The 25,365-nt window shown below is 41.7% G+C and overlaps 1 protein-coding gene across 4 annotated transcripts; it reads left to right on the top strand.

Annotated features, from left to right (window-relative positions):
- LOC115139698 (AP-3 complex subunit sigma-1) lies at window positions 1-24,587 on the top strand. Of its 4 annotated transcripts, XM_065026483.1 has the most exons (8): window positions 276-638; window positions 15,652-15,743; window positions 16,908-17,019; window positions 17,164-17,235; window positions 17,881-17,988; window positions 19,387-19,454; window positions 23,251-23,264; window positions 23,646-24,587. In XM_065026483.1, the coding sequence occupies exons 1-8, from the start codon at window positions 570-572 to the stop codon at window positions 23,780-23,782; spliced, it is 672 nt and encodes a 223-aa protein (XP_064882555.1). In that variant the 5' UTR covers window positions 276-569; the 3' UTR covers window positions 23,783-24,587. The 4 variants fall into 4 exon arrangements, with proteins under 4 accessions (XP_029533233.1, XP_064882555.1, XP_029533234.1 ...); XM_029677374.2 differs by lacking the exon at window positions 23,251-23,264 and having other exon boundaries at window positions 277-638; window positions 19,413-19,454; window positions 23,646-23,716; XM_029677373.2 differs by lacking the exons at window positions 276-638; window positions 19,387-19,454; window positions 23,251-23,264 and adding an exon at window positions 1-30.
- Window positions 24,588-25,365: the final 778 nt, after the last annotated feature.

Genomic DNA, 25,365 nt, shown 5'->3' with positions numbered 1-25,365 from the left:
ACAGAACCAGAGAGGATGAGTTTTAATAAGGTAGGATTTATTGCCATGGTCATTAATTGTACCGCACAGATTAAATGGAAATCTCAGAAGATTGATTCGGTGGGTAAGCAGCAGATACGTTTTTGGGTGACAGCAATTTTAGTGCAGAATAACTACAGGGGTTGTAAAATGTGCTATTCACACTCTGTGAAAGGCAGCAACATCCAAGTCTGCCGGAAAACTACACGAAGAAGAAGATCGCTAGGACTTTTCCGCCATTTTGGTAACACTATCCAGTGGTTTCAGATCTAGTAAAATGGGACATCTCCAGCTGTCTCAAGTGTCTTGAAAGAGGTGGTAGAGGTTGAGTTCTGACTGGTCAAATGAAACGTTTACCATCGCAGTTTGACCCACCACGGCTGCTGTAGTTAGAAGAAGATTAATGGGTTTTGACGTGGAGTATTTCCGCAAAAACTGGATTGAGAAGCGACATGTAATTTAGCTGGTTGCCGTTTTAGCTAGCTAGATTGAAACGGATTTTAGGGTCCCAGGTATACCATTTTTGTTCGCCCCTCATAAAACAGAACATCATGATTAAAGCCATACTAATATTCAACAACCATGGAAAACCTCGGCTTTCTAAATTCTACGAGCATTACGTGAGTATGCGAGTGTTTCTAATCTACTAGCTAGTAACGGTTAATAGCAAGCAAATCTGTCACACAGTTAACGTTAAAATTATCTAGCTAGATAACGTTACACACTGTACGTTACGAATCCAGTAAAGTTCAAGAGTAACTAGCTAACTAACTACACTGGGACTCTCGTGTAACGTTACTTATACAAAAGCTTTGTTTGATGTGACATCATAGCTAGCTAACAATAGCTATTTCATTTTGGGTTGACAACTAGCTAACGTTAACTAGTTCGCTACGGCAATGTTGTTAGCTAAAACGTAGTTGTGCTAATTAACTGCATCATTATTGAAAACAGCATTACTTGTTAGCTAACGGTACTAGTCATATTCTGAAACGTTGTAATTTGAGATCAGGGCCGGTTTCCCAAAACCAATTTAATTGAAAGTTCACCCATTTTGCCTTATTACATGTGATGGTAGTTGATCCCCCAAACTGTTTTTTTTAACACTTTGTTTCTTTAGTCATCACTTGACATAGACTACAATGGATTATGAAAATGTGTCTGTTATATCACTCCAAACCAACTCATATTATACTGAACAATATAAACACTACATGCAACAGTTAAATTTGATTGAGTTAGTTCATATAAGGAAATGTCCATTTAAATAAATTAGGCCCTACTCTATGAATTCCACATGACTGTGCAGGGGTGAAGCCATGGCTGGGCCTGGGATGGCATAGTCCCACCCACTGGGGATCCAGGCCCAGCCAATCAGAATTAGTTTTTCTCCACAAAAGGGCTTTATTACAGACAAATACCCCTCAGTTTCATAGGGTGTCTGGTTTAAGACAATCTTGCAGGTAAAGAAGCCAGATGTGGAGGTCCTGGGCTGACGGTGTTAACACATGGTGTGCGGTTGAGGCCGGTTGGCCAAATTTCGAAAACAATGTTGGATGCAGTTTATCGTTGAGAAATTAACATTAAATTCTCTGGCAACAGCTCTGGTGAACTTTCCTGTAATCAGCATGCCAATCGCACACTCCCTCAACTTGAGCCATCTGTGGCATCATTGTGTGACACAACTGCACATTTGTGGCCTTTTATTGTCCCCAGCACAAGGTGCACCTGTGTAATGATCATGCTGTTTAATCAGCTTCTTGATATGCCACACCTGTCAGGTGGATGACTTATCCTGGCAAAGGAGAAATGCTCACTAAAAGGGATGTACAGAAATTTGTGCAAAACATTTGAGAGAAATAATATTTTTGTGCGTATGAAACATTTCTGGGATATTTTATTTCACCTCATGAAACATGGGACCAACACTGACATATATTTTTGTTCTGTTTACAGTTTGGACACACCTACTCATTCAAGATTTTTCTTGATGTTTACTATTTTGTACATTGTAGAATAATAATGAAGACATCAAAAGTATTAAATAAATAATACATCTGAGTTCACATTGGTGCCTTACGTTCAGAAGTTCCAAAACATCCTTTGATTTGGCAGAGAACCACATCAATTTACAGGAATACTCATAATAAATATTGCTAAAATATACAACTGTTATGCATGGAATTTGATGCACTTCTTAATGCAACCGCTGTGTCAGATTTCAAAAAAACTTTATGGAAAAAGCAAACCATGCAATAATCTGAGTCGGCGCTCAGAGCCCAATCAAGACACAAATATAGCCGCCATGTGATGCAGTCAACAAAAGTCATAAATAGCATTATAAATCTTCACTTACCTTTGCTGATCTTTGTCAGAATGCACTCCCAGGACTCCCACTTCCACAAGAAATGTTCGTTTTGTTCGGTAATGTCCATTTATGTCCAAATAGTTTGTTAGCGCGTTTGGTTAACAAATCCAAAGTCACGAAGCGCGTTCACTAAAAGCAGATGAAATGTCAAAGTTCCGTAACAGTAGAAACATGTCAAACAATGCATTGAATCAATCTTTAGGATGTTTTTAACATATCTTCAATAACGTTCCAACCGGAGAATTCCATTGTCTTCAGTAGTGTGATGGAACAGAGCTCCCTCATGTGAACGCGCATGGTCAGCTCATGGCAGACCTTACTCGTTCCCTTCTCCTTCGGCCCCACTACACAGTAGAAGCATCAGACAAGGTTCTAAAGACTGTTGACATCTAGGGGAAGCCTTAGGAAGTGCAACATTACCAATACCCCACTGTATCTTCAATAGGAGCTGAGTTGAAAATCGACCAACCTCAGATTTCCCACTTCCTGGTTGGATTTTTCTCAGGTTTTCGCCTGCCATATGAGTTCTGTTGTACTCACAGACATCATTCAAACAGTTTTAGAAACTTCAGAGTGTTTTCTATCCAATACTACTAATAATATGCTTATATTAGCATCTGGGACATAGTAGAAGGCAGTTTACTCTGGGCACCTTATTCATCCAAGCTACTCAATACTGTCCCCCTGTCACCAAGAAGTTAACCTCTAGTGACTCCCCATCCCGCGTGCGGGAGCGTAATCATCGCCTGACACTAATTAGCATAACGCAATGGACATAAATATAGAAAATAGAAAATATTCCTATTCATGAAAATCACAAATGAAATATATTGAGACACATTTTAGCCTTTTGTTAATCACCCTGTCATCTCAGATTTTCAAAATATGCTTTACAGCCAAAGCTAAACAAGAATTTGTGTAAGTTTATCGATAGCCTAGCATAGCATTTTGTCCAGCTAGCAGCAGGTAACTTGGTCACGGAAATCAGAAAAGCAATCAAATTAAATCGTTTACCTTTGATGAGCTTCGGATGTTTTCACTCACGAGACTCCCAGTTAGATAGCAAATGTTCCTTTTTTGGCTGAGAAATCGCCCGGAAATTGCAGTCATGAAAACTGCGAAAAATATTCCAAATTAGCTCCATAATATCGACAGAAACATGGCAAACGTTGTTTATAATCAATCCTCAAGGTGTTTTTCAAATATCTATTCGATAATATATCCATCGGGACAATGAGTTTTTCAGTAGGACCGATTGGAGTAATGGCTACCTCTGTATTTTACGCGAGAATCTCTCTGGGAGCATCAGGTGACCACTTGCGCAATGTAGCCGCTTACGGGTAGTCTTCAACATAAATGCGTAAAACTACGTCACAATGCTGTAGACACCTTCGGTGTGGTTGATAGCCCATTCACTGCTCAATAGGGACTCATTGGAACGCAGCGCTTTCAAAACACGAGGCACTTCTGGATCTGATTTTTCTCAGGCTTTCGCCTGCAACATCAGTTCTGTTATACTCACAGACAATATTTTCACAGTTTTGGAAACTTTAGTGTTTTCTATCCTAATTATATGCATATTCTAGCATCTTGTCCTGACAAAATATCCCGTCTATTACGGGAACGTTTTTTTCCCAAAAATTAAAATACTGCCCCCTTGTCACAAGAAATTTGTGGAGTGGTTGGAAAAACTAGTTTTAATGACTCCAACTTAAGTGTATGTAAACTTCTGACTTCAAATGTACATAGACACACTGGCCTTACTCAAAGCCAGTGGCATGTCATTTAGTAAAAATTGAAAATAGCAAGGGGCCTAAAACAGCCATTTCTTAGCAGGGGGTGTAAAGTCATAACACATACGTTTTTTTTCCAGCAGCAGACTGATTAATCATGTCTAAAGCTGCACTGAAGTCTAACAAGCCCCTACAATCATTTTATCATAAATTTCTCTTTGGCAAATCTCATTTTATTAGTCACATGCGCCGTACACAACAGGTACACACCTTACAGTGAAATGCTTACTTACGAGCCCCTAACCGACAATGCAGTTTCAAAAAATAAGAATAAGAGAGAGAAGTAACAAGTAATTAAAAGAGGAGCAGTAAAAAATAAATCTATACGGGGGGTACCGGTACAGAGTCGATGTGCGGGGGCACCGGTTAGTTGAGGTAGTATGTACATGTAGGTAGAGTTAATTAAAGTGACTATGATGTTCAGGAGTCTTATGGCTTGGGGTAGAATCTATTTAGAAGCCTCTTGGACCTAGACTTGGTGCTCAGGTACCGCTTGCTGTATGGTAGCAGAGAGAACAGTATGACTAGGGTGGCTGGAGTCTTTGACAATTTTCAGGGCCTACCTCTGACACCGCCTGATATAGAGATCCTGGATGGCAGGAAGCTTGGCCCCAGTGATGTACTGGGGTGTTCACACTACCCTCTGTGGTGCCTTGCGGTTGGAGGCCGAGCAGTTGCCATACCATGCAGTGATGCAACCAGTCAGGATGCTCTCGATAATGCAGCTGTAGGACCCATACCAAATCTTTTCAGTCTCCTGAGGGGGAATAGGTTTTGTCGTGCCCGCTTCACGACTGTCATGGTGTGCTTGGACCATGTTAGTTTGTTGGTGATGCGGACACCAAGGAACTTGAAGCTCTGAACCTTCTCCGCTGCAGCCCCGTCGGTAAGAATGGGGGCATGCTCGGTCCTCTTTTTCCTGTAGTCCACAATCATCTCCTTTTTTTAGAGGGAGAGGTTGTTGTCCTGGCACCACAGGGCCAGGTCTCTGACCACCTCCCTATAGGCTGTTTTGCTGTCGGTGATCAGGCCTACCACTGTTGTCAAGGAAACTTTTATGAGGGTGTTGGAGTCGTGCCTGGCTATGCAGTCATGAGTGAAGGGGGATTACATTAGGGGGCTGAGCACACACCTCTGAGGGGCCCCTGTGTTGAGGATCAGCGTGGTGGATGTGTTACCTTTCCTTACCACCTGAGGGCTGCCTGTCAGGAAGTCCAGGATCCAGTTGCAGAGGGAGGTGTTTAGTCCCAGGGTCCTTAGCTTATTTATGAGCTTTGAGGGCACTATGGTGTTGAACTCTGAGCTGTAGTCAATGAATGGCATTCTCACATAGGTGTTCCTTCTGTCCAGGTGGGAAAGGGCAGTGTGGAGTGCAATAGAGACTGCATCATCTGTGGATCTTTGGGGCGGTATGCAATTTGGAGTGGGTCTAGGATTTCTGGGATGATGGTGTTGTGAGCCATGACCAGCCTTTCAAAGCACTTCATGGCTACAGATGTGAGAGCTACGGGTCGGTAGTCATTTAGGCAGGTTACCTTAGTGTTCTTGGGCACAGACACTATGTTGGTCTGCTTAAAACATGTTGGTATTAGTGTCAGTGAAGACACTTGCAAGTTGGTCTGCGCATTCTTGCAGTACATGTCCTGGTAATTCAGCTGGCCCTGCGGCCTTGTGAATGTTGACCTGTTTAAAGGTCTTACTCACGTTGGCTATGGAGAGCGTGATCGCACAGTCTTCTGGTACAGCTGGTGCTATCATGTATGTTTCGGTTTCTGGTTGGGGTATGTATGTATGGTCACTGTGGGGACGATGTCATCGATGCACTTATTGATGAAGCCAATGACAGATGTGGTGTACTCCGTAATGCCATTGGTGGAATTCCGCAACGTATTCCAGTCTGTGCTAGCAAAACAGTCCTGTAGCTTAGCATCTGCTTCATCTGACCACTTTTCTATTGATCTAGTCACTGGTGCTTCCTGCTTTAATGTTTGCTTGTAAGCAGGAATCAGGAGGATAGAATTATGATCAGATTTGCCAGATGGAGGGTGAGGGAGAGCTTTGTATGCGTTTCTGTGTGTGGAGTATAGGTGGTCCAGAGTTCCCCTCAGGTTACACTTTTAACATGTTGATAGAAATTAGGTAACACTGATTTAAGTTTCCCTGCATTAAAGTCCACGGCTACTAGGAGCGCCGCCTCTTGGCTGGCTTTTTCTTGTTTTCTTATGGTGGAATACAGCTCATTCAATGCTATCTTGGTACCATCCTCTGACTGTGGTGGTATGTAAACAGCCACAAAGAATATAGATAAACTCTCTCTGTAGGTAATGTGGTCTGCAGCTTATCATGAGAAACTCTACCTCAGGTGAGCAATGGCTAGAGACTTCCTTAGATATCGTGCACCAGCTGTTGTTTACAAAAATACATAGACCGCCTCCCCTTGTCTTACCAGACGCCTCTGTTTTATCCTGCTGGTACGTCGTATAACCAGTATGTTGATTTTGTCGTCGTTCAGCCACGACTCCGTGAAGCATAAGATGTTCATTTTTAGTATCCCGTTGGTAGTTTAATCTTCTCAATAATTCAACTAATTTTATTGTCCAAAGATTGCATGTTTGCGAGCAGAATTGAGGGGAGTGGGGGGTTTATTCGATCGCCTCCTTCTCCTCAGAAGGCAGCCCGCCCTCTTTCTCCACATCCTCTTCACGCAGATCACTGGGGTCGGGGCCTGTTCCCGAGGGAGCCGTGTATCCTCGGGCTCGTCAGAGTCGTGAAAGAAGAAAAAGGATTCTGCTAGTCCTTTGTAATCACAGTCCTGATGTCGTCTAGAAGTTATTTTCAGTCATAAGAGACAGTAGCGGCAACATTATGTAAAAAAAAATAAGTTACGAACAACGCAGATAAACTAACAAAAAAACAATCGGTTGGGGGTACGTAAAATGTCTGCCTTCTGCTCCGGCTCCATTTTACTTGGCAATCATCAGTCATTTGTGTAAGTGCTTTTTTCCATTTGTTTACTTAGGGTTGGTATCAGGCTGATTGGTCGCCTATTTGAGCCTGTAAGGGGTCTTTACTATTCTTGGGTAGCGGAATGACTTTAGCTTCCCTCCAGGCTTGAGGGCACACACTTTCTAGTAGGCTTAAATTGAAGATGTGGTAATATTGTCCACTATTTATCCTCAGTCATTTTCCTTCCAGATTGTCAGATCCCGGTGGCTTTTCATTGTTGAACTCAATCATCAAGTTTGCGGGCGACACAACAGTAGTAGGCTTGATTACCAACAACGACGAGACTGCCTACAGGGAGGAGGTGAGGGCCCTCTGAGTGTGGTGTCAGGAAAATGACCTCACACTCAACGTCAACAAAACTAAGGAGATGATTGTGGACTTCAGGAAACAGCAGAGGGAACACCCCCCTATCCACATCGATGGAACAGTAGTGGAGAGGGTAGTAAGTTTTAAGTGCCTCGGCATACACATCACAGACAAACTGAATTGGTCCACTCACACAGACAGCATCGCCTCTTCAACCTCAGGAGGCTGAAGAAATTCGGCTTGTCACCAAAAGCACTCACAAACTTCTACAGATGCACAATCGAGAGCATCCTGGCGGGCTGTATCACCGCCTGGTACGGCAACTGCTCCGCCCACAACCGCAAGGCTCTCCAGAGGGTAGTAAGGTCTGCACAACGCATCACCGGGGGCAAACTACCTGCCCTCCAGGACACCTACACCACCCGATGTTACAGGAAAGCCATAAAGATCATCAAGGACAACAACCACCCGAGCCACTGCCTGTTCACCACGCTATCATCCAGAAGGAGAGGTCAGTACAGGTGCATCAAAGCTGGGACCGAGAGACAGAAGCTGTTTTTCAATCTCAAGGCCATCAGACTGTTAAAACAGCCACCACTAACATTGAGTGGCTGCTGCCAACACACTGACTCAACTCCAGCCACTTTAATAATGGGAATTGATGGGAAATTATGTAAAATATATCACTAGCCACTTTAAACAATGCTACCTAATATGTTTACATACCCTACATTATTCATCTCATATGTATACGTATATACTGTACTCTATATCATCTACTGCATCTTTATGTAATACATGTATCACTAGCCACTTTAACTATGCCACTTTGTTTACATACTCATTTCATATGTATATACTGTACTCGATACCATCTACTGTATCTTGCCTATGCCGCTCTGTACCATCACTTATTCATATATCTTTATGTACATATTCTTTATCCCCCTACACTTGTGTGTATAAGACAGTAGTTTTTGAATTGTTAGTTAGATTACTTGGTGGTTATTACTGCATTGTCGGAACTAGAAGCACAAGCATTTTGCTACACTCGCATTAACATCTGCTAACCATGTGTATGTGACAAATAAAATTTGATTTGAGGTAAGTGTGCTCTCGAGAGGCTAGATGTTCTTTACTGTTTGGCCATCAGATTTGCCACCAATGCTTCTTAATGGACACATCACTGCACGTAATACTCTGTAAACTGGTCATCTCTGTATACCCATCGCAAGACCCACTGGTTGATGCTTATTTATTAAGCCCTCTTAGGCCTCACTACCCCCTATCTGAGATATCTACTGCAGCCTTCATCCTCCACATACAACACCCGTTCTGCCAGTCACATTCTGTTATTGAAGGTCCTCAAAGCGCACATATCCCTGGGTCGCTCGTCTTTTCAGTTCGTTGCAGCTAGCGACTGGAACGAGCTGCAAAAAAACACTCAAACTGGACTGTTTTATCTCCATCTCTTCATTCAAAGACTCAATCATGGACACTCTTTACTGACAGTTGTGGCTGCTGTGTGTGATGTGTTGTCTCTACCTTCTTGCACTTTGTGCTGTTGTCTGTGACCAATAATGTTTGTACCATGTTTTGTGCTGCTGCCGTGTTGTGTTGTCATGTGTTGCTGCCATGCTATACTGTTGTCTTAGGTCTCTACTGTTTCTCTTGTCGTGATGTGTGTTTTGTCCTATTTGTATTTAATTTAAAAAATGAATTGTTAATCCCAGCCCTCATCCTTTTGGGAGGCCGTCATTGTAAATAAGAATCTGTTCTTAACTGACTTGCCTAGTTAGATAAATAAAAAATAAAATAAATAGTTGTTGGAACATTGCTGCAGGGACTTGCTTCCATTCAGCCACAAGTATTAGTGAGGTTGGGCACTGATGTTGGGAGATTAGGCCTGGCTCGCAGTCAGGGCTCTGTGCAGGCCAGTCAAGTTCTTCCACACTGATCTCGACAAAAATGTTTGTATGGACCTCGCTTTGTGCACAGGAGCATTGTCATGCTGAAACAGGGCCTTCCCCAAACTGTTGCCACAAAGTTGGAATCACTGAATTGTCTAGAATGTCATTGTTTGCTGTACTGTTAAGATTTCCTTTCACTGGAACTAAGGGGCCTAGCTCGAACCATGAAAAACAACCCCAGACCATTATTCCACCGCCAACAATCTTTACAGTTGGCACTGTGCGTTCGGGCGGAAGTGTTCTCCTGGCATCCGCCAAATTCATCCGTCGGACAGCCAGATAGTGAAGCGTGATTCATCACTCCAGAGAATGCGTTTCCACTGCTCCAGAGTCCAATGGCGGCAAGCTTTACACCACTCCAGCCAACTCTTGGCATTGTTTACGGTGATCTTAGGTTTGTGTGTGGCTGGTTGGCCATGGAAACCCATTTCATGAAGCTCCTGTGCTGATATTACTTCCAAGAGGGCGTTTGGAACTCTGTTGTGGGTGTTGCAACCGAGGACAGATGATTCTTACACGCTTAAGCTCTCGGCGGTCCCGTTCTGTGAGCTTGTGTGGCCTGCCACTTAGTGGTTGAGCCTAGACGTTTCCACTTCACAATAATAGCACTTGCAGTTGACTGGGGCAGCTCTAGCAGGGCAGAATTTTGATGAACTGACTTGTTGGAAAGTTGGCATCCTATGCCGGTGTCATGTTGAAAGACACTGCTCTTCAGTACGGGCCATTCTATTGCCAATGTTTGTCTATGGAGAATGCAATTTTGTTCACCTGTCAGCCATGGGTGTGGCTGAAATAGAGTCCACTAATTTGAAGGGTGTGTTTTTGTGTGTGGTTCTAAATCTCAGAGTAAATAACTCTACGGAAGAGGAAGTAATGGGGCAATAAACCATTTCTCCCTTAAGGGGATCTGACCTGACCTCAACCCTTCATTTACCTAATCCACAGATGTCCATCCGTATCCCCTATAGCAATCCTGTGACTTCCTCCTGTCCACCCAACACATTCCAAAGCCACCTGGCTCCTACAGATAACCATTCAATTCTGATTGGCTAGCAATGTTCCAAGTTTAACCCTGAATCCAACAGTCCCCCGCTTCGAACATTTTAACTCCATACTGTTCAACATACACTTGAAATGTACTTATAAATGAACAAACAATAATAATAATAAACATGATTTAACATTCACTGTTAGGCTTATGGCCTCTGTTCTACCTGCACACTCTATTTCCATTCCATCACAACAGAATGCCATTCCAGCTGAAGCTGTTGGCTTTCTACACTTCAGCTGGAGCTGCTTTTAGTGTCTCCACTTTCTCCTTCTGGTTCCCAAGAGAGTGATAGCACAAGACTTGGAAAGCAACAAAAAGGCACTTTAAAACAACCGCATTAATAACGTGTTAAGATAGGCAGAATTATATATGCATGACAACCCAAAATTTGATAACATGACAATTCCCACTCCCTCTTAGCCCTATGCCTTCAGGATACTTTTCTGCTGAGGTTGGCAAAAATGAAAGCCATAAAAAGCCTCCTCGTGCTTTCTCCCAGTCTTCCCAGTCAGACTATAGGATCTAAGAGGTGTTCCCAAGCCATGTCATTCTCACTTTGCTCCCCATCTTCCTCCATAGCCACCTGATATATGCTTGCGGTAGCCTTATCAATTTGACCTCATCTTGAGGTAACTCAACACTGTAGTGTAGAATAGCGATTGCCTGGAATCTGTCTGGCTCTTTGTGGTGGTTAATTTCTTTACTATCAAATGAGAGACAAACTTATCACACAACTCAAGAGTTCTACTTAAACTAAGTCTAATCACTTAATAAGGGAGCAGGTCAATACAACGCACACATATAAAGTGAATTGATTGAGTGCCCTACAATAATGATGGCTGGTCGACGAATCGCCCTCAGATGATTCGTTGAGAGCCCCGAGACAAAAGTACAACGGTCCTTTTTATAGCTAAAATTACACCCCTTTCAACCTACATGATGAAAAGATGTATAGAATGGGTCACAAGGTTAAGATTTGTATGAAAGATACTTATAATTCACAGCAGACAGTATCTGCTGTAAAAACAGTTCTCTCTCCCTGGTACCATATAGAACAGAAACATTAACTCAAGCACTGGAATGGGGGTCTCTTTAGATTTGATCAACCAAAAGACATTGTAAATCTCCTGTTAGTGTTATCTCCCAGAAGCCCATCCTCAGTAGAACACACACACAGATGAGTGATCTAACAACCCCATTTTCTGTTGCATGAAACAACCATTTGATGCAATAATAGCAGTATAACATAATCTTGTAACTTCCACCGTATCTTTGATTATCTTCGCTTCACTTAGGACTGAACCTTTCAGATACTCCCTACCTGTCTCCCAGTTCATTCCCTGGTCCTTAGCCACCAACATCTCCAATGACCTCATGTGTTCTGCTACAGTTGGTACCTGTGGATAGTACTTTCCTGTGCTCAAGTTAGGTACTCATCCCAAGGCCAATCTACACTCTACCCGTTTGTGAACACCCTTGTTACGGTGTAGACTTTGGGTCCCAACGGTTGATAAGCAGCCACCTTCTGACACTTTGCGTTTACCGTCACTCGGTCCCAATCTTCTGGGAGTTATTTACTATCTGTCAGAAATGGGGGAGAAATTAGTGGCATTGGAAGAGTATCCAGCCGGACAGTATCCAGCCTGAAAACTCTGAGTCACATGTTTCTTAATCACACTCTGCAGGAGATGTGACGCTATTATTACAGCAAACCGTGGCCTCCTGTATACAGGGATATGTGGCTATTCTTTTAAGTGTTATGCCTTTTGTGACACTCATTACTAAAAGGTGACAACAGTGTATGAAATGACAACACTGTCTCTGCTACTTTCACCATGATCTGGGTATGTGTAACGTTCAATTCATCTTCATAATAGTCCCTATATTGTAGACAACTAGCTGTCCTCCCTTTCCTACGAGCTATTTCCTGTAACAATATACATAGAGGAGTTATCGTTCCCCAGAGACTCTAGTACCCACTTCCTTAATTTACTTGACACACAAACTTCCGCCCCAGTCATATTAAATTCTGCTCTCCATTAATGCCTTGGTTTTGGGGACCATAGAATGCACTGATATCGGTCCTGCCAGAATTTGCAACTAACACTGTAGGCCTGACCCTTGACCCCTCCACCTACACTGATGGGTGTTGGTCTTTGTCACTAGTTCTGCCCCTAAATGAGTCTATAAGTATGCCTTCTTCTGCTCATATGCATCTTCTTCCCCCTTACACTTAACAGTAGTAGTTTGGTTCCCATATTCCCCCCTTAGGATGTTGTCCAGAGTATAATTACCCCAACAAACTATCTTTCCCCAGGTTCGTGGTCTACTGGTGTCTAAAACTTTCCCTGGCACTTCAGTCGCCTAGTTGCTGTACTAAAGGGCATTACTGGTGAATAAAACCATGCTATCAACCTCCTGAAATGTTTTGAGTTATGGTAACATTAGTCTGAAAGTTATCGACTGAGCTTCAGCTGATCTAGAACCCTGGCACATGACTTCCATCTGTGGTAACAGAGAAAATCTAGTTTCGTTCTTTAAACTCTCAGTATTACTATGTTCCTTCCACACTCCTGTTTGTAATAAAACCACACCTCGTTCAGAACAATCTACGTCCAATGTACTAGTTCTGCTCCACCCATATCACCATACCTTTTGTGATGAGTGAGCCGTCTAGTGTCCGTAGCGTTAGTACCGACTGATGGCTTGTAGGCCTGTTGTAAGGCAGGTCCTCACCAGACACCACCGGCAACAACGTCGCCTATGGTCACACCCATCGTTGCTGGACCACACAGGACTGGCAAAAAGTGCTCTTCACTGACGAGTCACGGATTTGTCTCACCAGGGGTGATAGTCAGATTCACGTTTATCGTCTAAGGAATAAGCGTTACACCGAAGCCTGTACTCTGGAGCGGGATCGATTTGGAGGTGGAGGGTCGGTGTGTCACAGCATCATCGGACTGAGCTTGTTGTCATTGCAGGCAATCTCTGTGCGTTACGGTGAAGACATCCTCCTCCCTCGTGGTACCTTTCCTGCAGGCTCATCCTGACATGACCCTCCAGCATGACAATGCCACCAGCCATACTGTTCGTTCTGTGCATGATTTCCTGCAGGACCGGAATGTCAGTGTTCTGCCATGGCCAGCGAGGAGCCCGGATCTCACGTCTGGGACCTGTTGGATTAGATGGTGAGGGCTAGGGCCATTCCCCCCCCAGAAATGTCTGGGAACTTACAGGTGCCTTGGTGGAAGAGTGGGGTAACATCTCACAGCAAAAACTGGTAAATCTGGTGCAGTCCATGAGGAGGAGATGCACTGCAGTACTTAATGCAGCTGGTGGCCACACCAGACACTGACTGTTACTTTTGAGTTTGACCCCCCCCCCCCCCCCCCTTTTTGTTCATGGACACATTATTCAATTTCTGTTAGTCACATGTCTGTGAAACTTGTTCAGTTTGTCTGTTGAATCTTATGTTCATACAAATTGTTTATTTCTGTTTTTTATATTTGTAAAATACATTTGCCCCAAAAAGTTTTGCTTTGGCATTATGCGGTATTGTGTGTGTGTGGAAGATAACCCCCCCCCCCTGGTGGCAGTGCATTCATTTAATAAAACCAAAAGATTACCATGACTTGGAAGAGTTCCAGTGTTGGATAGTGTCTCTCTTTGCTTGAGCTGGGTGTTTTGAGTAGCAAGCTAGCTAAGTCAAGGTGAAATATATACATGTGTATGTGGACACCCCTTCAAATTAGTGGATTCGGCTATTTCAGCAACACCCGTTGCTGAAAGGTGTATAAAGTCGAGCAATGCAATCTCCACAGACAAACATTGGAAGTAGCATGGCCTTACTAAAGAGTTCAGAGCTGCCCTGGTCAACTGTAAGTGCTGTTATTGTGAAGTGGAAACGTCTAGGAGCAACAACGGCTCAGCCACAAAGGGGTAGGCCACAAGCTCACAGAACGGGACTGCCGAGTGCTAAAGCGCGTAGCAATCATCTGTCCTCGGTTGCAACGCTCACTATCGAGTTCCAAACTGCATCTGGAAGCAACGTAAGCACAATAACTGTTCGTCAGGAGCTTCATGAAATGGGTTTCCATGGCCAAGCAGCCACACACAAGCCTAAATCACTGTGCGCAATGCCAAGTGTTTGCTGGAGTGGTGTAAAGCTCTCCGCTTTTGGACTCTGGACCAGTGGAAATGCATTCTCTGGAGTGATGTATCATGGTTCACTATTTGGCTGTCCGACTTATGAATTTGGGTTTGGCTGATGCCAGGAGAACGCTACCTGCCCGACTGCATAATGCCAACTGAAGTTTGGTGGAGGAGGAATAATGGTCTGGGGCTGTTTTTCATGGTTTGGGCTAGGCCCCTTAGTTCCAGTGAAGGGAAGTCTTAACGCTGTAGCATACAATTCTGTGCTTCCACCTTTGTGGCAACAGTTTGGGGAAGGCCCTTTCCTGTTTCAACATGACAATGCCCCTATACACAAAGCGAGGTCCATCCAGAAATGGTTTGTCGAGATCTGTGTGGAAGAACTTGACTGACCTTCACAGAGCCCTGACCTCCACCTGATCAAACACCTTTGGGATGAATTGGAATGCTGACTGCGAGCCAAGCCTAATCGCCCAGCGTTAGTGCCCAACCTCACTAATGATCTTGCTGCTGAATGGAAGCAAGTCCCTGCAGCAATGTTCCAGCATCTAGTGAAATGCCTTCCCAGAAGAGGGGAGGCTGTTATAGTAGCAAAGGACCAACTCCATATTATTGCCCATGACTTTTGGAATGAGATGTTTGATGAGCAGGTGTCCTCATACTGTTGGTCATGCAGTGTATCTTCAAACTATTTTGAATAAAAAAAAAATCTTGGTCCTAGTCAGTAAAGCTCATTGAGGGTAGTACATTGAGGGAAGTTACTGCTTTCAATTCCTCAAAAAATGCATGGTTATGTGACCATTTGGATGTACGGCTAATTTTTCCAGGTTATTAGTGTGTAAATATGGTAGTCTCAGCCATCAGTAAATTATCAGAACAAAATAATGGATCATTTTAAACATATGTTCTGCTGACCTATACCAAAAGCTTTCCATTTTTGTTTTCTCATCCACACTACACTGACTGTTTGTTCTTTACGTTCCACAGAGTGAAGACACAGAACAACAAATCATCAGAGAAACATTTCATCTGGTATCCAAAAGGGATGAGAACGTCTGCAATTTCCTAGAAGGTGGAATGTAAGAGATTTCTTTAAGATGTCATAAACTGTCCACAAGTACTGAAAACAATAACCCCCACATGTTGGGCTTTGTCTTAACATTTCCTGCTCATGTAACAATGAAATGCATAACCTTTCAATGTCATGTACAACTGATACAAACCAACGATTTGATCTTACGATGTCTGCTGCTCAACAAAACGCTCCACGAGTTGAATCAGCTTTTCATGATGCAACATCCCCATGACACATTGCACTGCATGGGAGAGCTAAGGGGTAGAGGGAGAGTGGTATCAGATGGTGGCCAGCTGTGGGGGAGAGAAATTGGATTATCATGAATAGTTAAATATAATTTAATTATTCATGAAGCAGGCTATTGCATTTTGGAACCTCTCACATAACAGAATAATACAATTGGGGTGTGATCATTGGTGCAAAATGTTTTGCATCGAGAATGAGCCTTTCTTATTGGACAAGTTCAGGTTAGTCTCTGTTTTGGCCTGTGATTTTTTCTTTTTGGTTCCTAGTAAATAAACGCCTGGGATCCCTGGTATATGATTGTTGCTACTGTTTATGCTCATCAGCAAGTATAATGTCGCTCAAGCAGATCCAGGTCAACATGTTTTTACCAGGCCTTACAAAGATTGTTCAAGGCCTCTGTACTTGGCCTGGACTCAACTTGCGCTAGACACGTGACCCTTTTACTTGTTCATCATACCAGCATGTTTGGCTGTGTTTCACATCATGGAATGTGTGTGTTGAGTAATTAACATGACACTGGACTATCCCATGCATTGATTGGTGCCGTGTGAGTGTGTGCCCCTTGTCGTGTGGACTGTTGTTCCGATGTAGAGGTGAAGTACTAGGAGACAGTGCTGCTTGATGTGTTACTTTGTAGTGCAAGCACACGGGGCAGATGGCTTGTTGTTGCATTGATCTCTGTTAACAAACCTTGGCTCACTTCCACATGCATGCCAGTCTTCACAGATCCCAGGAAACCGCACACCAACTGGGGTTTATTTACTAGACTCCAAACTCATGCAAACGGGTTGGACAGGACCTACCTGAATTTGCCCAATAAGAAACAAGTTTTCATTGCGAAGGTTTTGTTACGGTTTGCACTAATGAGTACACCCCTGTTCAGAGTTTTGATTGTCCCTTCATTTTGTTTTTGTTTCGTTAGGTTGATCGGTGGGTCAGAGAACAAGCTCATCTACAGACACTATGCTACGCTCTACTTCGTATTCTGCGTCGATTCCTCGGAGAGTGAGCTTGGCATCCTTGACCTTATCCAGGTAATGTTTCCAAAGTCTTAGGGGAATTGTATTTGAAAAAAAAGATATTGTTCAACTACGACCATTTGGCACCACAATTGTAGATAGTCTACCGTCCACTGGAAACAATTACACTGTTCAGTGAATGTGATCGTCTCTCCACAGGTGTTTGTGGAAACTCTGGACAAATGCTTTGAGAATGTTTGTGAACTTGACTTAATTTTCCACGTGGACAAGGTAGAGAATTATTTTATCAACTATATCCTATTATTTCATCCTTCCTTTTTATATTCACTATACCAAGGATGTAAGTCAACCTTGCCCCAAACAGCAGCATTAAATGCTCACAATGAATGTCTGACTTCCCATAGAAACTCACTGTGTGTTAGTGTCATTTGTTTACTATAAGGCTTTCTGAATTCATCTCCCGTCAAATCAAAGTTGGTCGCGTACACAGTTTAGCAGATGTTATAGCGGGTCCAGCGAAATGCTTGTATGCAGCAAAATCCATGTAGAAACAGGGCGGCTGTGTCCATCAGCGTCATCTTAATGATATCCCTGTGACAATGCTTCGGCCCTGATGGCACTTGTCACAAGAAAATCTATTGTGATTGTCTAGCCAAGTCTGTGGCAGCGAAGCAGGATATTACAGTACTTTCTGCACAGGTTGCAGCATTTCACACACAGAGATGCCATTGATATTCATGTGTACAGAGGACCGAGTTTGTGTAAACCTTTTCTCTACAGCAGGTTACAAAAATGTGAACGGCACAGAAAATAACCCCCCCCCCCCTAAAACATCTCTAAAGGGGTGAAAGCAATAGGATGTTATCTCAGTCTGAGAAGAGCCTATAAATAGAACATTTTGGATTGAACCTGTAGGTACACAATATACTGGCAGAGATGGTGATGGGAGGAATGGTGCTAGAGACCAACATGAATGAGATCATCACACAGGTGGACGCCCAAAACAAAATGGAGAAATCGGAGGTAAGAGTGGCAGTAATTCGTTCTGACTTCTCATACTCCAGGTATGTGTAGGCATGTGCGTATGCTGGAACCTGCATGCCCCTCCAGTGCCCTTGTGATGCTCTTGACTCTTGAGTGTTTTGTGCTCTCTTGGCCCTCCGCTACTGCACTGCTGAACCACACAGAATTACATTTATCTTCCTTCCTTCCCCTAAGTTATAATCATCATCACAGACACCGATGGTCTCTTCTCTGGAATCTAAATTTACACATTGTCCAAAGCATCTGCGGAATCTTGATCCTCAACAATCACACACTCATGAGATGCATTGCTCATCCCACTCTACAGGCTGGATATCTCGTGTTGACGTATTTGCTTAAACGGGGAGATGGTGGTAGTGTTTCTATGGCTGTTGAATGGTTCGTTGTGGTCAGAGAGCGATGTTGAATTAACGACATTCGATGTTCAAGTCTAGATATTAAGGCCTAGACATTTATTTTTTTCTCAGATCTCTTTGAATACAATTTCTAAATTTCATCATTCATGAAAACCGATTGTTACAGCCATAGATAATTTTAAGAAGTCGTTGCCATTTACCAATTCCAGAACAATGCCATTATGACTGACTGGGTGTATTCTGATCCATCTAAATACAAGACCCTGTGTATTTTGAAATTGACACACAAAATATTCCAGTTAAATAAATGGATATGAAGCCAAATATTTAAAAGCCACAAATGTTTATCAAAGTTATTTTTTGAGGAGTTCTTTTAGGTTTTGTTTGCTTACTGCACAATGTAAAGTTACATGGTGTGACTCAAAAGTCCTACGGATGTGTAACTTGCTGCACCATCAAATTGGTGCTGCACCATTGGCTAACATTTACAGATATTACCTCACTGTAGCAATGTGGCTGTATCTAACAATGGAAACCATGCTTTGGTAACAATTTTTGGGCCGTATTGTGTGGTTGATTTTAAATGGAATCATTATGGTATTGTACGCCAAGTCTTTGACTGCTCAACAAACATCAGATGTGCTCCGTCTTTTCCTTCTTGGACCTACCCTAGACCGCAGTATTTTTATAGTCACGATCATTCAAACTTCAACGCTAATTCAGAGCCATAAATAATGACGTAAACAAAATAAATTCCTAGAATTGTGTAAAGAGAATTTTTTTTGATAAAAGTCAATACAAATTGGTGAAGAATGATCGGCTGTATTTAGTTCACTTTCACATGCTCATCAATATGAAACATCAGAAGTGTTGCTATGCCTTTGGAGGTGTTGAGGCCTCTCTCAGTGCAGTCTATCAATGCGGTCTATGATAGGTCTTATCACTTTCTATTTATATAAACTGTAATTTCTTTGATCTGCTTTAACATTCCTCATTCCTCTTTTCCCCTGACCCTTTCTAGTTCTTTCCATTCTTCTCTCTTTACAGACATTTATCTTTCAGTCTCCCAGGCAGGACAGGTAGACACAGGTACTGCTAAATTTCCAACAAGTACTGTAACTTCCCAAATTTATTTACATTATCCGTAGTTCTCCATAGGCTGACCACTTAATAACAAAATGACATCACTAACATCTAAATCTTTTTACAGCATACCCTAAAATATATCAATGGTACTTAAAAGGAGCATTGAAACCACAAATGACTTGGCTATTTCGGTTAACATGTTTCAATTATCATTTGAAACTTCCATGTATTTCATTGCAATGTTTTTAATTAAAGGCCCAATGCAGCTGTTTTTATCTCCAATATTAAACCATTTCTGGGTAACATAAGTACCTTACTGTGATTTAAAAATATATATATTTCATATATATTAAAATGGTCAAAAATAAATGGGTAAATTTAGTAAAGGGCAATTTATCAAGAATTTTGTGGGGAGGGGAAAACCTGAAAAATAACTTATTGGCAGAGGTTTGGCCTTTTTCTTATTGGTCTATCAACTAATTTACCAAACCGCAATTACACTAAAAGGGCAGTATCATAATTTTCACCATTTCACAGTATTATTCTAACCTCAGTGTGGAAATGTACACTACCGGTCAAAAGTTTTAGAACACCTACTCATTCAAGGGTTTTTCTTTATTTGTACTATTTTCTACATAGCAGAATAATAGTGAATAAAATCAAAACTATGAAATGACACACGGAATCATGTAGTAACCAAAAAAGTGTTCAATAAATCCAAATATATTTGAGTTTCTTAAAAGTAGCCACCCTTCGCCTTGATGACAGCTTTGCACTCTCTTGGCATTCTCTCAATTGTGGATTGTGGAGGCCAGGTCATCTGATGCAGCACTCCGTTACTCTCCTCCATGGAAAAATAGCCTTTACACTACCTGGAGGTGTGTTGGGTCATTGTCCTGTTGAAAAACAAATGATAATCCCACTAAGCGCAAACCAGATGGGATGGTGTATCACTGCAGAATGCTGTGGTAGCCATGCTGGTTAAATTGAGATGGTCCTGTGATGCAGTATTACATCAATTCCCCACATGAATGATGTCATTAGGTAATACTATGGAAATAATTCTCACATTGAATAGCTGTCGCTATACACCTTTCTGTACATTTTAATAATCAAACATTAGATTGAACATTGTCATATTTTACAAACACTGAACCTTGTCACCCCCCATTACCAACAAGTAAGTCCTTATCTCAGCGTGTTTCCACTGAGTTGTTACAATTCGAATATATTACAGTGCAGTGCATTCGGAAAGTATTCAAACCACTTTTCACTTTTTGCTACATTGCAGCCTTTTTCTAAAACATACTTTAAAAACAAATCCTCAATCTACACACAATACCGCATAATTACAAAGCAAAAACAGGTGTTTATAAAATTCAGCAATTTTTTTTTTTTTTTTTTTTAAGAAGTAAATTTACTATTTCAGTTAAGTGTTCAGACTCTAGTTTGTTAAAGCACTTTTGGCAGTGATTACAGCCTTGTCGTCTTGGCACACCTGTATTTGGGGGGTTTCTCCCATTCTTCTCTGAAGATCTACTCATGCTCTGTCAAGTTGGATGGGGAGCGTCGATGCACAGCTATTTTCAGGTCTCTCCATAGACGTTAGATCGGGTTCAAGTCCGGGCTCTGGCTGGGCCACACAAGGACATTCAGAGACTTGTCCCTTCGCCCCAGTCTGAGGTCCAGAGCGCTCTGGAGCGGGTTTTCATCAACAATCTCTCTGTACTTTGCTCTGTTCATCTTTCCCTCGATCCTGACTAGTCTCTCAGTCCCCGCCGCTGAAAGACATCCCCACAGCTTGATGCTGCCACCCCAATGCTTCACCATAGGGATTTTGCCAGGTTTCCTCCAGGCGTGACGTTTGGCATTCAGGCCAAGAAGTTCAATCTTGGTTTCATCAGACCAGAGGATCTTGTTTCTCATGGTTTGAGTCCTTTAGTTGCCTTTTTGAAAACGCCAAGCGGGCTGTCATGTGCCTTTACGGTTTGTGGAGTGCTGCAGAGATGGTTGTCCTTCTGGAAAGTTCTCCCATCTCCACAGAGGAACTCTGGAGCGACCATCTGGTTCTTGTTCATCTCCCTGATCAGGGCCCTTCTACCCAGATTGCTCAGTTTGGCTGGGTGGCCAGGTCTAGTAAGAGTCTTGGTGGTTCCAAACTTCCATTTAAGAATGATGGAGGCCACTTTGTTCTTGGGGACCTTTAATGCTGCAGAAATGTTTTGGTACCCTTCCCCAGATTTGGAGCACTCGGGGAGAAGGGAATTATAATTATTATATATAGCCCAAGGGTACAATGGCCGCTAGCCTGCAAAAGGCATGGATTTTTTTTAGGGGCGTTTCGGCCACACACGGGATGCCACCGGGAAATTTGAGGCATTATAAAATGCTTGTCAAATTGTGAATGAGAGAGTGAAGTGTGTACAGCCTGCGCCAAAAACAAAGTAGAGGTCATGCCTTTCAAGCAGCCTTACAATGTATTAAAAATCAGAACATATACCCCAATGCTTGTAGAACTAAAGTTACCTAATTTGAAATTTAGCATATAGGGGTACCTATTTCTTTGTTAACCGCTCAACACAGAATAGCCGCATGTGCGCACTCCCTCATCGTTTGGAGAAAATATCCTTTCTATTTTATTCAGCTTTGTTCAATTGTATTCTTCATAATATAAAATAATGCCACGGAATTCTAAGCAAACCTTGTCTGCTAAATGAACTAGTGTATCCCACAGCCATATGGCATAGCCAGATCAGGACCTAACTAACATAAGGACAAATCAGAGTTTGGAGTACTGTTCTTCTGAAATAACTACATTTTCTTCATATCATGTTTCTTTAGAACGTCTAAAATAATGGATTTATTGTTAAGGTGTAGGCTATATTACATGGATTGATTAAACTTTTAAAGGTATATGTTCTGCATCAGTGGCTTGTAGGCGGTGTGGAAGCCAGGAGATGCTAACTGTGTTTGTGTTAAAGGTCAATTACTGTGAGAACAGAAGTTATTTGCTTGACAATCACCAGCTGATAAAATTTTGTGACCGCCACAGCCCTAATATAGACAGGTGTGTGTGCCTTTCCAAATCATGTCCAATCAATTGAATTCATTACCACAGGTGGAGTCCCAAGTTGTAGAAACATCTCAAGGATGATCAATGGAAACAGGATGCACCTGAGCTCAATTTCTAGTCTCATAGCAAAGGGTCTGAATACTTATGTAAATAAGGTATTTCTGTAAAAAAAAAAAAAAAATGTTTGCAGAAATCTCTTAACCTGTTTTTGTTTTGTCATTATGGGTGTTGTGTATAGATAGATTGAGGAAAAAAATATTTAATGCATTTTAGAATAAGGCTGTAATGTAACAAAATGTGGAAAATGTATCCTTGAAAAAGTTCCCACGTTTTTAAATCCACTTTCATTGAAACAGTCTGTTTATTGTACTTTAGGAATGGCCAGAAAAGACTGAAACTATACTGAATTGTGAGAATGGTGTTATATTTCACAGAGAACCATTTTAATCTGATAACTTTTCACATAAATACAGTATATATAAATACGTAGCAAAATAAATCTTAGTGCAGTGTGATAATTTCCTTTGGGCCATCTGATATTGCTCTAGTTCGTTCCTCTTTCCTAACACACACAAATAAGATATTTCACTATAGTCATGTTCAAATTTGTTTTCCGGAATTCAATAATGATTCTATACAGATCTATAGCTTCATTTCCTTCTCATATCAAATTCAATTTTTTTTCTTCTTTACCCAATTCTCTCCTTGCATTTTTATCCTTATCAGTCCTCAAGAATTTGGTGGGTTCACTTTTCAAGCAATGCTGCCTCCGTCTTTTTAAAAGTCAATATTATTGAATATTTCAAGATCTATGAATGTAGCACTATGTTCTCACAGTTGATTCATAATTGGCTCTGGTTGTGATGTAAATCATAAATGAACTAAATAATGCATGTGCATAAGAAGCTAGGCATTTGAATGTACATTTGCACACGTCTGTTAATAGTTGATGCTTTGCATTTTGTCTGTTGGTGACTGTCTCTGTATAGTGCTTTTATATTTAGTACTGTGGAGTTGTGTGTCCCTGTCCATTGTGAGTAGGTCTGGTGGTGTGAAAGTTGTAATGTGCAATATGTTTTTAAGTGTTTCTGGTGACTCTTAACTCTGTGTTTTGTGTGTAGGCTGGTATTGCAGGTGCACCTGCTCGTGCTGTATCTGCCGTAAAGAACATGAACCTTCCCGAAATGCCCAGAAACATCAACATCGGAGACATCAGCATAAAAGTGCCAAACTTACCCTCCTTCAAATAGCGGCATGACCCACTGTGCCGAAGTTGACCAATGTTTACCATGCAATTTGTTTCCCAAAATCTAAACAAATATCAACAAAGATCATGAAGGTACTGTGTGAATTCCTTTGGTGTTAAATCATTCTTTGTTTCCTTGTTTTAAATGACTGTCATTGATGTGGCTATGTTTTAGAAAATTAAGTATTTATTTATTACATTCCTCTACCCTCACTGGAGGTGTTCCATTATGTATTGGCTGCTACAGTATTGGAACATCATACCTTAGTAGTTTGTAAAACAAACTGAACAGAATATTCTTATATACAATATGATGGAATTGTATCTTTGTCTCGTCTGTATACAACATTTTAAATTATCTTGTCTTATCAATTTATTTTCTCTTGATTTTAATCAGTGCATGTACGTTTTTTTCCTTTTTGCAACTCAATAAAATATTGATTAATTTAATTCCTATGTGTTTGCAGTGAACCTGGTTTCATACTATACAATTGTGTAATAGTGCTTGATGGGTTTTCTGAAAGAAGAGCAAGTTGGACCGCTGTTGATCCAAGTAGCTTGCATTTTATGGACAGTAAATGTCCTATGATTCAAACTTTTTGCAATGCAATTAATAATTGATTCACAATGTACTGTGGTTTACACTTATTAGGTGCAGTTTGGCCATCACGTGTCCGTCCCAGTGACAGCACAGCTGATAATGGCACGTGACTGCTCTTTTTTTCTCTCTGCTCTTGCGCAACACAATTAGTAAAAATGTACTTTCTTTCATAGCTGGTTCTATGAAAACAAGTAATAAAACTATAGATGACAATGTCTTATTCAGTTGATTTCGTATTTGTTGCGTAATAAATTGATTCAATGAAGCGTGCAATATGGTGGTCGCGAATGCAGCAATTCACAATGGTCAGCAGGGTTGCCATGTCTGGTTTTCCTAATAAATGGGGCTACTTTGAAAACAATGTCATGTGTGAAAATGTATTGGTTGTAGGATATTGGGCCATTTCTAATTTGCACTGTGGCTGCCATGGTATTTCTCTATATAACACTATATTTCACTGTGCCATGATGACTTTCAGGAAGCGAGAGGCAGGCTGTTGCTGAGAGAGAGGTTGTGGGTTCCTGAGTTCTTTTGCAAAAAAAAAAAAATTATAGTTGGAATAATGTAGATAAACTTTTTTGTCACAAGGACTTATACAGGACTACATCAAAATTCCATACCTAAAACCTTGATTTTGGACAAAATTACCTGAATGGATTCTGACTACCAAGGAATATCAACAACAAAAAAATCCTAACAAACCAAAACCTGCAGAAGAACCGCAGTGGAAACCTGGAAATAACACAACTGAGCGAGTAATGATCAGTCTGAACCTACTTACTTGAAAAATCAAAAGACAATCTCTAGGTAATTTTGTTTATGTAAAGCCTATTAAATAAGCCTACCAAGTTGCTAGGACAGAACAGACCTGGCTGCAACTTACATTAGCACTGAAGTGAGAAACTCTTGAGCCTAACAATGGCAGGAGTGTTTCACAGCCTCCCCCACCCAAATGCAGAGGCCTTTGAAGCCCCCCTGCGCTATGGCATAACCC

The sequence above is a fragment of the Oncorhynchus nerka genome, linkage group LG13 (genome assembly GCF_034236695.1).
Source record: "Oncorhynchus nerka isolate Pitt River linkage group LG13, Oner_Uvic_2.0, whole genome shotgun sequence".
Classification (NCBI taxonomy): Eukaryota; Metazoa; Chordata; class Actinopteri; order Salmoniformes; family Salmonidae; genus Oncorhynchus; species Oncorhynchus nerka.
The sequence above is the reverse complement of the archived record's forward strand: the minus strand, read 5'-3'. Positions and strand labels throughout refer to the sequence as shown.

What these genes read in the sequence shown, in the direction of transcription:
- LOC115139698 (XM_065026483.1), top strand. Translation starts at nt 570, where the DNA reads ATGATTAAAGCCATACTAATATTCAACAACCATGGAAAACCTCGGCTT. An exon ending in GCATCCTTGACCTTATCCAG is followed by an intron (nt 17,020 to 17,163) that starts GTAATGTTTCCA and finishes GTCTCTCCACAG; the next exon opens with GTGTTTGTGGAAACTCTGGA. An exon ending in TAATTTTCCACGTGGACAAG is followed by an intron (nt 17,236 to 17,880) that starts GTAGAGAATTAT and finishes TTGAACCTGTAG; the next exon opens with GTACACAATATACTGGCAGA.